Source organism: Rhinolophus hipposideros (genome assembly GCF_964194185.1).
Source record: "Rhinolophus hipposideros genome assembly, chromosome: 20".
NCBI lineage: Eukaryota > Metazoa > Chordata > Mammalia > Chiroptera > Rhinolophidae > Rhinolophus > Rhinolophus hipposideros.
The window spans coordinates 17,676,096-17,689,246 of record NC_138066.1 but is presented as its reverse complement, the minus strand read 5'-3'; the positions used below and the strand labels follow the sequence as shown (position 1 = coordinate 17,689,246).

General features: G+C 35.5%; 1 protein-coding gene across 1 annotated transcript in view; it reads left to right on the top strand.

Annotated features, from left to right (window-relative positions):
- Positions 1–13,151, top strand: part of NLK (nemo like kinase) — a 142,771-nt gene that overhangs the window by 109,944 nt on the left and 19,676 nt on the right. The window contains exons 4-7 of the mRNA XM_081028362.1: positions 3,518–3,624; positions 5,061–5,146; positions 9,464–9,673; positions 13,020–13,121. Coding sequence (XP_080884488.1) covers positions 3,518–3,624; positions 5,061–5,146; positions 9,464–9,673; positions 13,020–13,121 — 505 coding nt within the window. The remainder of the gene's footprint in view (positions 1–3,517; positions 3,625–5,060; positions 5,147–9,463; positions 9,674–13,019; positions 13,122–13,151) is intronic.

The window sequence follows — 13,151 nt, the reverse complement described above, 5'->3', positions numbered from 1 at the left end:
GCTAGAGCAAAGACCTAAGGGCAGAGGGTATCTAGCATGTTCAAAGAATAGCAAGGAAGGGAGTGATAGGAGAGGAGGTCAGAGAAGAAGGCCCAATCAATTACGGCCCTGTACAGACATTTTTTAGGACTTTGACTTTTACTCTAAATGAAATGGGAAGTTTTTGCAGAAGGATGTAATCTGACTTCCATTCTAAAAGATTGTTCTGTGGAATGCATATAAAAAATAAGATGAATTGATGAATGGAAAGAGCCATGGATAAATGTGTGCTAAAACAAATACAGCAAAATATTAAGTGTAGAATCTAGGTGGTGGTGATATTGGTGGTGGAGGTGGTAGTGGTCGTGGGGTGTGTGTGTGTGTGTGTGTGTGTGTGTGTGTGTTTGATCACTTTAATTCTTTCAAGTTTTCTGTGTGTTTGAAAATTTTTAAGAAAACAATTTGAAACTGTTAAGAAGAAAAACTAAATCTAACCTGGATGACGTGTATCATTTTATAGAATGACTCTAACATTCTATACTGTCCTATAAGAAGAAATTCTACATGCCAAATCTCATTTCCTCACTAACTTTCATTATGAAGTAGAATGTATTTCTTTGGAGAGAATTTGATTAACAAAACCTAGATAAAAAATCATCCCTAAGAGCATAAGAACCTTAAAAATTATATTTTCTAATTAATAAAGTACTGTCAATATATAGACTAAATAACATAACAGTAAAAAATTTATTCTGACTGCTGTATTTTAGAAATGTAGGGGTCTTGGGCCAGTGTGGTAACAGCTGACATGCTGAGACGTCAAATTCTATGGCTAAATTTTGAAAGAACCAATAGGATTTTCTGTTAATTCAGTCAGGTGCCACATAACATGTTCAGTCAACAGTGGACCACATATAAGACAAGTCGTCCTGTACGATTATAGTGGAGCTGAAAAACTATTGTCTAGTGACATCGTGACCATCGTAATGTGTAGCACAACACATTACTCACGTGTTTGTGGTGATTCTGGTGTAATCCAACCTGCCCTGCCAGTCGTGGTAAAGCATAGTACAATACAATTACATACAGCACATAACTCTTGATAATGATGATAAACAACTGTGACACTGGTTTATGTATTTACTATATTTTTAGAGTGTACTTTCGACTTGGTAAAAAAAAAAATTGCTCTTAGACAGTATGCTGTGTTATGCCAGTAGCAGCCTCATACATCTCATGTTTTCCGTGGGTTTTGGTTGCATCATTTTCTCTTGTGCTTGATTTAATCTTGTGTTGTTTTATTCATCATGGCCCCTAAGTGTACAAAATGCATTGCTAGTTGCCAGTGAGAGGCCATGTCAAGTGATTGTCCTGGAAACGAAATTAAAAGTGATTAAGGATTGTAAAGATGGAAAATCAGTGATGACTATTGCTCACCAGTCAGGCATGTCCCATTCCGTCATAGCTGCGATCTTGAAGAACAAGAACAAAGTGATGGAAGCCGTTAAAGGGTCTGCTTCATTGAATGCAACCAGACTAACAATTTGAGAAGGTCCCATATCAGATGTGGAGAAAGTTCTGATGAGCTGGATTGAAAACCAGACACAGGAGCATATCCCTCTAACCACCATGACGATCGTGGCCAGAGCAAAAAGTTTGTTTGCCATGTTGAAAGAAAAGGCCGGACCTGACTACAATGTTGAATTTACTGCTAGCTCTGGGTAGTTTAAATGATTAGAGAATTGTTGTTCACTACATAATGTGAAAGTCATTGGTGAGTCTGCAAGTGCTGATGTGAAGGCAGCTGAAGAATTTTTGGAAACTCTAGATAAGCTGATCGTGGAGGAAAATTACTTGCCAGCACAAATACAGTAGTAAAGAGCAGTGTTCATGGCACATTACCTGCTTACAAGCAAATCTGTGATGAAAAACAGCAACTAAGCAAACCACCATAGACATGTTTCTGAAAAGCGTGAAACCTCCTCAAGAAGAGCCTCAGACAGATCCTTTATCCTAAGAGATGGCAGCTCCATTTGTGTCATTGCTCCTGGAGACCTTTTAGTGGGATAAGATGTGGAGGTGGAAGACAGAAATATTGATGACCCTCACCCTGACCCTATATGGGCATATTAGCCTATGCACGTAAGCTAATGTGTGTATCTATGTCTTAGTTTTTAACAAAAAAGTTTTTTAAAAATTAAAAATCTTAAAAACGAAAAAACCTTATCAAGTATATAAAGAAAAACCATTTTTGTCCAGCTGTACAATGCATTTGTATCTCAAGCTAAATGTTATTACAAGAGTTGAAAAGTTTTTTCAAAACTTCAGTTTATAAAGTAAAAGAACAGTAAGCTAAGGTTAATTTGTTATTGAAGAAAAAACTATTTTTTATAAATTTAATGTAATCTTCATATACAATGATGTCCTAGGCCTTCACACTCACTCACTGCTCACTCATTTACTCACCCAGAGCAACTTCTAGTCCTGCCAGCTCCATTCGTGGTAAGTGCCCTATACAAGTGTACCATTCTTTATCTTATGTACCATATCTTTACTGTATGTTTTCTATGTTTAGGTATACAAATACTTACCATAGTGTTAGTTTCCTACAGTATTTAACACAGTAACATGCTGTACAGGTTGGTAGCCTAGGAGTAATAGGATATATATACACACTGTCATAGCCTAAGTCTAGGAAGCTGTACCATCTCGGTTTGTGTAAGTGCCCTCTGATATTCACACAATGAAATCGCCTCATGACGCATTTCTTAGAAAGTATCTCCATTGTTGAGCAGTGTGCGACTGTATTTAAATCATAGAATTCACCCAAACTTAGTGAGTAGTTCTTGACTGCGGGCAGGGTAAGACCTGAATCTGTCCTATTCTAGATATAGCAAAAGACATTACCTCTGCAAGAGTTCATCTGCCATGTGTTGGTTGATTGAGCAAAACCCTGAGAATATAACACAGTACAAAGCATAGGAAGCTCAAAGTTTAGTAAGGGCAAAATACATAAAAAGTTAAGTAATAAAAGAATTATTAGGATTGTAGAGACTTGGATTTGAACCAGCCATTTTACATGTTTTTAGGACTACCATACTTTATAAAGTACATTGAGCCACAGTTGATAGGTAAATTGTCATCTTTTCCATAGGTGCCATGGTGGCCGAGGGTGAGACCACCAACCCTCAGAGGACCCTCCAATAATGTGTCTGAATAAACCCTGAGACTGTTTGGTCTTTACGCTCTTCCTGGCCTGACTCATTTAAAACTACCCTTATTGTCCCTTTTGTAACGCGGAGTATAAAGTCACTTGGTTGTTTACTCTGCTAACTTTTAAACAATATATGCTCTAATTTTGGCAGCATTTCATCTTCTGAGGGCTGGCTTCTCACCTCTATTACACTGTCTAGAAATTTGGTTTTTTTCGTAAGCTTTTTCCAGCCTTAAGAATGCAAGTTAATCTTTATACCTAGTGCCTACTTTGAGGGCATTAGGGGCTGAATTCTCCGAACTCTCCTTAACCTTATACCTCAAGATATGTTGTCACAGAATTGATGCAGAGTGACCTACATAAAATTATCGTCTCTCCTCAACCACTCAGCTCAGATCATGTCAAAGTTTTTCTTTATCAGATTTTGCGAGGTAAGATTTTCTTGATGAAGAAAAAGGTACAGTTGCTGTATAAATGAAATGTTTTGCTTTGCTTTTCACTTGAACTTTGAACTAATCTAACCTTGCAAGGATTTATTCTTCCCTAAAGACTTTTTTTCTTTTGCCCAAGGTATATTTAATAATCTCTGTACTTGATGTTAAATTAGAGGTTTTTGAGGTTGGCCACATGGTTCTTATTTTCAGTGATGAAATAGAAGGCCCTGTCTAATTCATTAGGTAGTTGAGTCGGTTAATCTACAGAGGTAAATAAGCAAGATGGTTTGTCAAGCAGCGATGATTTAGGAGATCACCAAGTTGAAAAGTAACTGTGTTTCCTGTGCATGTCGTCCTTCCTTCAAGCCAGCAGTAGGTGGGCCTGGTTAGAGTGTTGGCTGGCATACCTGAGTCCAACTCTAGAAAAACAAAATGGTTCTTAAAGCCAAAACATGGATGAGACGGTTAGAAACAGCCAGCTAAATCTCCAGTCTGGCTCATTAAAGAGTACTGACTTGATAGAGAAGCAATTTGGGCAGACATCATTGGAGTTCTTCCTGGACATCGGTTGTGTCCTTCAGAATTTTGCTGTTACAAATGAAGACTTGTTTAAAGTCGAAACAGCTTTCTGACATAGAAAAATATTCCCCTCCCCAAGATTCATAGGATTAAGACATTCTTTATAAAAATTGAAAAGCATCTGCCAAAAGGATTAAAACACGTATACATAAAAGCTAGAAAGTTCACCTTCCATAGATTGTTTTATTTAGTGATTGGGTGGAGGGTAGAGAGAAAATATTGGATATTAGATCTTTTGTACATTTGTAAAAAATATGGTTTATTGCTATATTTTATTTAAAAGACAGCCTTGAAGCTGTGACGTTTATCTAGCAGTGTTAAAGCTCCCACCCCCAGTCTTTTAAGATGTCGAAAGTATTTTGAAAGTAATTACTATGTTGATTCTCAGTTGTGGAGAATACTAGCAATAAACCTGGGCAACTTTCTGAATTCTGTCGCATCAATGAATGCCTGTCCCGGAAAAAAGATTCCCTGTTGATTAACGGGAACTATTTTGTTGGAACAGGCTCAGGATCACAGGTTGAAAGTATAGATAGCAAAGCTCCACTAGCCTCACTTAAGAGTAATTCGAGGGTATTCGTATGGTCAACCTTAACTCCAGTGCCTGAAAAGCTTATCTGTACTTAAACCTAAATAATCTTTTGAGTTATAGACATTATCCCTAGATTGTATAAACCTTTGATGACACTATTTTACTGTAGCAAAGTTATACTAAGTCAAGCTTTTAAGGATGTTTATTATGCAGTTATTTAAGGAACAATTTTAAACCCTGTATTGTTTCTCTGGTTTTCCCCAAATTACTGATTGAGTAAAAGTAATTACATATCTGCAATTAAATCTGTTTGTTATTTCAGGTTTGAAATATCTCCATTCAGCTGGCATTTTACATCGAGACATTAAGCCAGGGAATCTCCTTGTGAACAGCAATTGTGTTCTAAAGGTAGCTTTTTGGTTTTTTTTACATATCTAAGAAAAAAATCAGAATGTCAAGGCAGGTTTTTCATTTCATTTTCATTTCTTGACCAAAAATTAAAGAACCCAGTTTTCTCTAGCAATATCACTAATCATGACCATAGTAACTAATTTGTAGTATTGGCTCGTGGATTTTTTATGATATTTTTCATATATTTGGAAACACTGAAATTGGAATTACAGTGTGACTAGAAACAAGAATAGAGGAGGCAATTTCTTTTCAGATTGTTCCATTATTGAAGGAAGTGTGTATCAGAAGAAATTTTGAAAGACGGGTTAGCTTCTATTTGTATGAGAATGAAGTAGGGCTTTTAAGAAGACTGTTTTTACACAATTAACATTTTTATGTGCTGTTTGACTGACGTAGCAAAAGTAGGGAAGTGGAAACATTTAAAAGTGAAACTACTAAGCCAGAAAGGGGTCAAATGTATTTCCACAATACTGTACTAGTCAATCCTTAGTTATTCCTCTGAAGGGGAATTGGTTACAGGACATAGTTAATAGCTTCAAAATCTCAGGTCATCCATTTCCATTTTACTTTTCCTCCAGTACCAACCCCACCCCATTGTTTTTTGTTAGAGTGACTCACAAATAGCAAAATCCACACGTGCATTTCCCTACCTCTAATAGAGGTATGTATTAGCAGAACTCCTTAATAGTGAGAGGTCCACCATATTTTTCCCTATCATAGACATTAGAAAAAAGGGACTTCCTGTGTCATCTCTGTGTGAGAAAATTAAAATTCCACTTGTTTTATGAGTGGCTACAATATCATATGGTGTTTCAGTCTACCGTAAATGTAAACTCTTAACATTTTAACTGATATATTTGAAAAGGAAAACTGTTTTTTAAATGTTTTCTACTTTAAAAGTAATCAATGGGAGGTGGGGAAATAAAGGTGAAGGGTATTAAGAGGTACAAACTTCTAGTTATAAAATAAATCATGAGGAGAGCATTTGAGATCCTGATCCCCATCAGTTGTCATCAGTTGGACTCAAATAAACTCATAAAAATTTTCTAAAAATAATATCATGAGGACCTAATGTACAGCATGGGGAATATAATCAATAACACCGTAATAACTTTGCATGGTGGCAGATGGTTACTAGACTTATCATGGTGATCACTTCATCAGATACATAATTGTTGAATCGCTGTGTTGTACACCCAAAGTTAATATAATATTGTATGTCAAGTAGTATAATTTTCAAATTAAAATGAATAATTAATTAAAAATAAAAGTGATCAGACTGGTTATTAGCTCGTTGGCAGTTAGACTAAACATTGAAACCAAATATATAAATGAATTTAATTTTTTATTTTAAGTGCTTTCTTTAAACTGTGGGCCAGTTTTCTTTAAAAGCTGATACGTTATGCTGCTTTGAATCAAAAGTCTCCATGTTGCGTCAAGAATTTTGTTCCTGTTTTAACTCTAAAAGGTTAAAAACCTATTTTTCATATTTTACCTGAAAACAACTAATATTGTAGTTCAGTCTTTTGTTTCCACGGAGAAACTAATTGTTCCCAAAATCCACTGACGTAAATATTCCTTCTAAAGGTCATTGAGTTCATTCCCATGCTACCTTACCACTTTTGAAAGATGCAACCTATCCCCGTAACCTATTTAAATTTTTAAAAAACTAAAAACCTTATAGGCAGGAATTCTTTGTCCTACTGAGACCAAATCAGTTTTATGACAATTCAAGCCAATTTTTTCTTATTTCAGTTTCTGGTTGGAGAACTTCACAAAGCATTTTACGTAGAACTTGTCATGCTTGATGCCATTAACTGCTTGAAGTCCATTTTCCAAATTGTCTGTTATGGTATTGGAACCGCTCGCTACATGAATAACTAAAGGAAAATGTCGTTCATGAATAAACAACACACAGATCAGAACAAATTGAAATTTTGCTGTGCCCCTTGGACTCGTCTTAGTGGGCAACTTTCAAATGCCAGAGTAGAGTGCCAGGCTACAACATTGCTCTCTTCTCAAATGTACAAATTCATCGAAAATAATTATGATAAGACATTTCCTTTACATTAGTATCCTTTCATATTGTGAATATATTTTGTTTCTCATTATGCACAAAATGGATAATTTTGCTGGGAATCTCAGTATTTTTCTTTTTTTTTTAGTTATCTGATCATACAAGCTTTTTACTTGGAGTGTAGCTTGTCTTCCATGTAACTTGCCAAAAAATGGCTCCAGTTCAGACTGATGTGTTTAACAAAGAACTTGCTTTATAACAGAAACATTTTTAGTTGGGTGGGTGGTATTTTACGCATTTTATATATATATATATATATATATATATATATATATGTATATATATATAATATACATATGTATATATTATATATGTGTGTGTATATATGTATAATATGTATGTATATATACACACACATATACATACATATATACACATACACACTCATACAAGAAAGATATAGGAAAGTGGGTATAAGTTGTTTTCTTTGGTCTTGTTTTCTTTTAAAAGATATGCTAAAAATTCATGGCCAAGTAATAGATTGTAAAATATAATGTGTTGTTGAACTCTAGCCCTTGAGAGGATTTTAATATCTCCACATACAGTCATAAATTCATTTAATGTGACCAGACATAGAAAACTAAAGACTGAGAGGATTGACAAAAATTAGGGGTAAAACTTGTTTTCTTTAAAAGCAGTGGTTTTCAAATATTTTTTGTAAGTTGCCAGACCCTTTCTTTTCCAAATAAAATCTTATATTGGGACCTCAACTTATTTACTAGAAAACAGATAAAAAATATTATTTCGTCACTTAGAATATTGATTCATAAAGTTAATAATTGAGAACACTGGAGCTTCGATGGCTATTATTCTCTTATTTTATCTTCAGTGCTCCCAGTGTTTTGGTTGCCCGGTGTGAAGAAAATTTTAATTCCTGAAAATAAGCAAAAGTTGCTGTAGCTATTTACTAACAGCTCACTTTGCAATCTCAGCAGTCTTTTCAGTTAAACAGAAATAGCAAAAAAAGATTTATTCTTACATCTGCATATAAATTAGTCTTTCTCATTTACTGTTATGTCTTCAGCTTCTAGAATACTGTCTAAAACATACAAGTGCTCAATTAAATATTTATGGCATGAAGAAATGAATGAACCTAGTAGCCCTTGTATTCTACAGTGCGCTACATTTTGACATATTCACACATTTGAGTGTGAGTTAATATTTTAAATAGAAAGCTGATACAGGTGTAGTTTTGGTACAGTGTTTATGGAGCTCCTGAAGTACTTCCTCAGAACTGAATTCAGCAGGACTGTTTGAAACCCATAGCTTTAAAAGAAATTCTATTAACATATATTCTATAAAAATAGTGAACATAGCTTATGAGGTCTTCAACATACACTTTTTTATTTTTTGCAATACCTTCCTCGATGAGCCAGCCTTGAAAATAGATATCTTGGGTTTTAGAAACCTAGAAATACGCGTTTAGCTGTTTTGGGTTTGTTTCGGTTTTTTTGGTTTAGTTGTCAATTAAAAACAGATTAAAGGTGAGAAGTATATTTTATAATACATCACTTTACATAGAAATACGGAAGTTTGACACTTTTCTTCCCTCTCATCCAAATAAGATCAAATTACATATTGACCCAAATATTCTCTACCTGCACCATTGAAAACTTCAGAGTTCAGAGGTCTATCAAGATTTTGGTTTTTGTTTTTTTTTTCCAGAAATATGTATTTTATTTGTACTTCTGGGGGACACAACATTAAGGAATTGAGTGAGTTTGAATAAGAAGAAAAATCCTTTAAATTGCTATGAGTCCTCCCACCCCACAGCCTTTATCCTGAAATTGCCCACTGCTGATGCCATGTTGATATTTAAGAGTGGCCTGTGGTTTTTGATCCTGCCTTTATTTTTAGTCCAAAGTTGGTAGCCAGTAGGTGATTATATGGTTTCTTATTTGGATCAAGTCTCAAAGTTCTTCTTGACAGGCTGCAAAGAGCTGGGCTTGTGGTCATGTGTGCCTTTGAGATTCCCAGTCATTGTCATTCTATAATTCTACCTTTATTTCAGTTTGAAAAAAGTCTTGAAGTCTTCCCTGGAGTTCTTGAATGTGAAACTGTCTTGTACAGTCTATAAGACCATTTTCACAGGACCCTTCAGCCTCTTTACTTTTTTTTTTTAATTTATTTATTTTTTTAATTTATTAGTTTCAGGTGTACAAGATTTTGGTTTTTTTGCAGTTTTGTTTTCCTTTTCCATTTGTCTGCTTGACAATATGTCAATCTTTTCTATTTAGATTTGTGATTTTGGATTGGCCAGAGTGGAAGAATTAGATGAATCTCGTCATATGACTCAGGAAGTTGTTACTCAGTATTATCGGGCTCCGGAAATCCTGATGGGCAGCCGTCATTACAGCAATGCTATTGACATCTGGTCTGTCGGATGTATCTTTGCAGAACTACTAGGACGAAGAATACTGTTTCAGGCACAGAGTCCCATTCAGCAGGTATGATATCACCTTAAGCTTTAGAAGCTTTCAATTCTATTACAGATTTCAAGGAAAAACCATTTTGCACACGTCTTTGGGCTTATTCATTGTACTGTCTGAACTGCTTTTAGCAAATTCAAGTTCACTTAAAATTCAGAAATTTATGAAGTTGAAGATTACAGAGAGATTCACTTTATAACTTCGGAGCATCTTAGCGGGTGTGTTGACTTTATTACAGGCACTCATGCATAGCAGCAGACCCTGCTGTAACAATTTGCACAGGTATGAACTTCAGTTGTTAGAGAACCTCTGTTCTTTCTAACTGAATGAGTCTGACTAGAAAATGTATTTGGTGACTTAAGTAAGGTAACTTATGCTTTGTATTTAGAATATAAATTTTGAGTGTTGGTTTCTTTCAATCTGAACATTTAGAAACATTTTTAACCTACATTATTGGGCTAAAATGTTTAAATATGGCAGAGAACATCAGAAGCTGATTAAAATGTAGCTTTGGGAAGCCATTCACGATATTTTCATTGTCTGCCTTTATAGCTAATTTATTGCTACACATATTTTCTTAGGATCATTTCTAAGTATTTTTTATTCATAAATTTTAACAGTATGATTTGCATGAGAAGAACATAACAATGATGAGCTCAGGCTGTAGAATCAAATTGGTGGGTTCAAATCCTAGCTCTGCCACCTACTATCTGTTAAATCTTGGGCAAGTTAAACTGTTCTGAGGATTGTTGTGCAGATTAAATAAACTAGTAAAGCGGAACATAAGGCCTGACACACAGGGAGCATTCAGCTAGTGCTAACAGTTATGACGGGGGTGGTGTGCCAGGATACTGGGGGTACAACAGTAAAGGCAAAGTTAGTTCCTGCCTTTGTGAAACTTTCACGTGACAGAAAATAAATAAGTGTACAAATAAATATAATCCCAAGTAATGATAAGTTCTATGAAAAAAAATTAAACTGGGCGGCCAGGTGGCTCAGTTGGTTAGAGTGCGAGTTCTGAAGGACTGGGTTGCCAGTTCAATTCCCACACGAGCCAGTGAGCTGCGCCCTTCACAACTAGATGGAAGAACAACAACTTGGAGCTGATGGGCCCTGGAGAAACACACTGTTCCCCAATATTCCCCAATAAAGTTTAAAAAAAAAAAAAGAAAAAAAAATTAAAGCAAGTTAGGGATAGAGAATGATCATGAAGCAGAGCAGTGCTCAAGTATTCTCTGAGGGGATAACACTAGAAGGGTGACCCAAGTGAAATGAGGGAGCAAGATACTGGGAAAGAGTGTTCTGGGAAGAGGGACAACGAGCATAATAAAGCATCTGAGGCGGGAACAGTGTGGCATGTTGGAAAGATGGCATGATCAGGAGGAGCAAGTACAAGACAAGGTCAAAGAGAGAGAAAGAGCCTGACGATGGCCACCTGGCAAGCACTTTGCATTTTATTCTCTTCAAAATGTAACGGAAAGCTATATGAAGGTTTTGAGCAAGGGAGTATTAAGATTTGATTGATCACATTTTAAAAGATCACTTTAACTATTATATATCTTTGTATTCTTTGTAGTTCTTTGTGATTCGAACACTTGACCAACAATGGAATCATTTCTTTAATGTTCTTTCTACAAAGAATTGTTCACTGATATATTAGAAATTATATATCCTATGATCAACATTTAAATTTATTTCTCCACTATATAGTCAAAGTTTAATTTTTTTAAAGTTTACATCTTAAAAATTGATCCTAGTGATAAAAATCATTATATATAACCTAATGTTGGGTACTGTTGACAGTATCTACTTCACTGTTCAATTTCTTTAGAAAATAAAGTTTAACAGACTTACCTATAAAACTACCATATCTGGATATAAGAAGCTGCCATACAGAAAAGCTTAAGTAAAATTTAAGGGGTTGCTCAAATCGTATATATTAAATAAGGATCTTAGTTTGCTCCTGAAAAGAATACAGAGGGTGCCAAAAAAAATGTGTACACGTTTTAAGAAAGGAAAAAACTATTAAAATTGTAATACTCAATATATACTGATAACAAAAGATGAATACAAGTCATGTATACATTTTTGGAGCACCCCATATATAAAGGAAAAGGTGAAGCAACTGGAATAAATGGTGTTCAGATAACTCAGATTCTAGAGAAATACATGGGTCTTGAGTTTGCCAGTCTGACGTAGCCACTGGAGGAGAACTCAAATCTATCATCAGTGTATTTTGGGGTGAGAAATCAAGATCTAGAATGGAAAAAGAATCTGACTTTTCAACGGAATTAGTTATTTTTCTGTAGCATTTTCTTTGTATCTTTGAGAAATAAATACCCTAGGTACTATAGTACCAGCAAACGTCATAAAAATGTTTCTCATCCATAGAGGTGGGACCCATTTCAAACAACTTTCTGAATGTTTTCCCTTTGTTTTCATGAGCCAGTCACTTCCTTCTGCCTTTAGGGTATTTATTAGAGATCCAAAAGTATCACCAACACACTTTTCGCAAAAAGCTTAGAGATCTTTACTTCTGTGGAAAACGAGCTACTTAGATATCTCCATTATCCTGGAGGGCAGTGATCATGATGGTTACCCCTCGGTTTAGATAAGTGCAGAAAATAGTGCTTTATATTTGGCATCCCCAGCACCAGGAAAAGAAGTATTCTCTAGGTAAGAATTTTCCATTCTGGAGGAAATTGAAAGAAATGTTATTGCTAATTAGGTTAAGGTTAGAACAGAAAATTAAGGTAGTTTGGTACTTACAAAGACTTGTTTGTGAGAAGACTGGTTTTAGTGATCTCTTTTATTGTGCCCAGCTAACTCAGTGTGGCCTTATGCACTGTCATTGTTAGATTCTAAGTCCCAGAGTTTCCTGTTAGTGTAAGAGATTTCTAGAGTAACTAGAATGTAAAGGGTGTATAACTAGCCCAAACGTTGATGGCTTCGGTTTAATTTCAGCTATGAATGTTCTGGGTATTTACTAAATCGCAGCTGCCTGATCGGTGGATTAGCTCCTGGATGAGCATGAATCCGTGTGAAACATCAGAACCTGTTCATTAACTGTTTGAAAATAACAGTCATTAGCCATCAGTGAAAGAGCAGTTCACCTCAGCAAGGACCCTAGATGCTATAGTCTCAAGACACAGGGAAGGTAGATGCAGACTCCTAAAGTACGATAGCCTTAGAATGCCGTGCTTGCCAAAACATATTTTCTGTGTTTCTATCACAAGGGTGCCTAATAAACATTTTTCTGGGTTTTTCGCCTTAAAGTTTATTTCCCCCAAATTTGGTCCTCATCTCTAAAGAAAAGTTGTTTTTGTGAGTTTATTATCCATCGGTACTTTATGTTTCCTTGTAGTTGGATTTGATTACGGATCTCTTGGGCACACCATCACTGGAAGCGATGAGGACGGCTTGTGAAGGCGCTAAGGCACACATACTCAGGGGTCCTCATAAACAGGTAAAAGGAGAAGGAGGGTATCTGTACTCG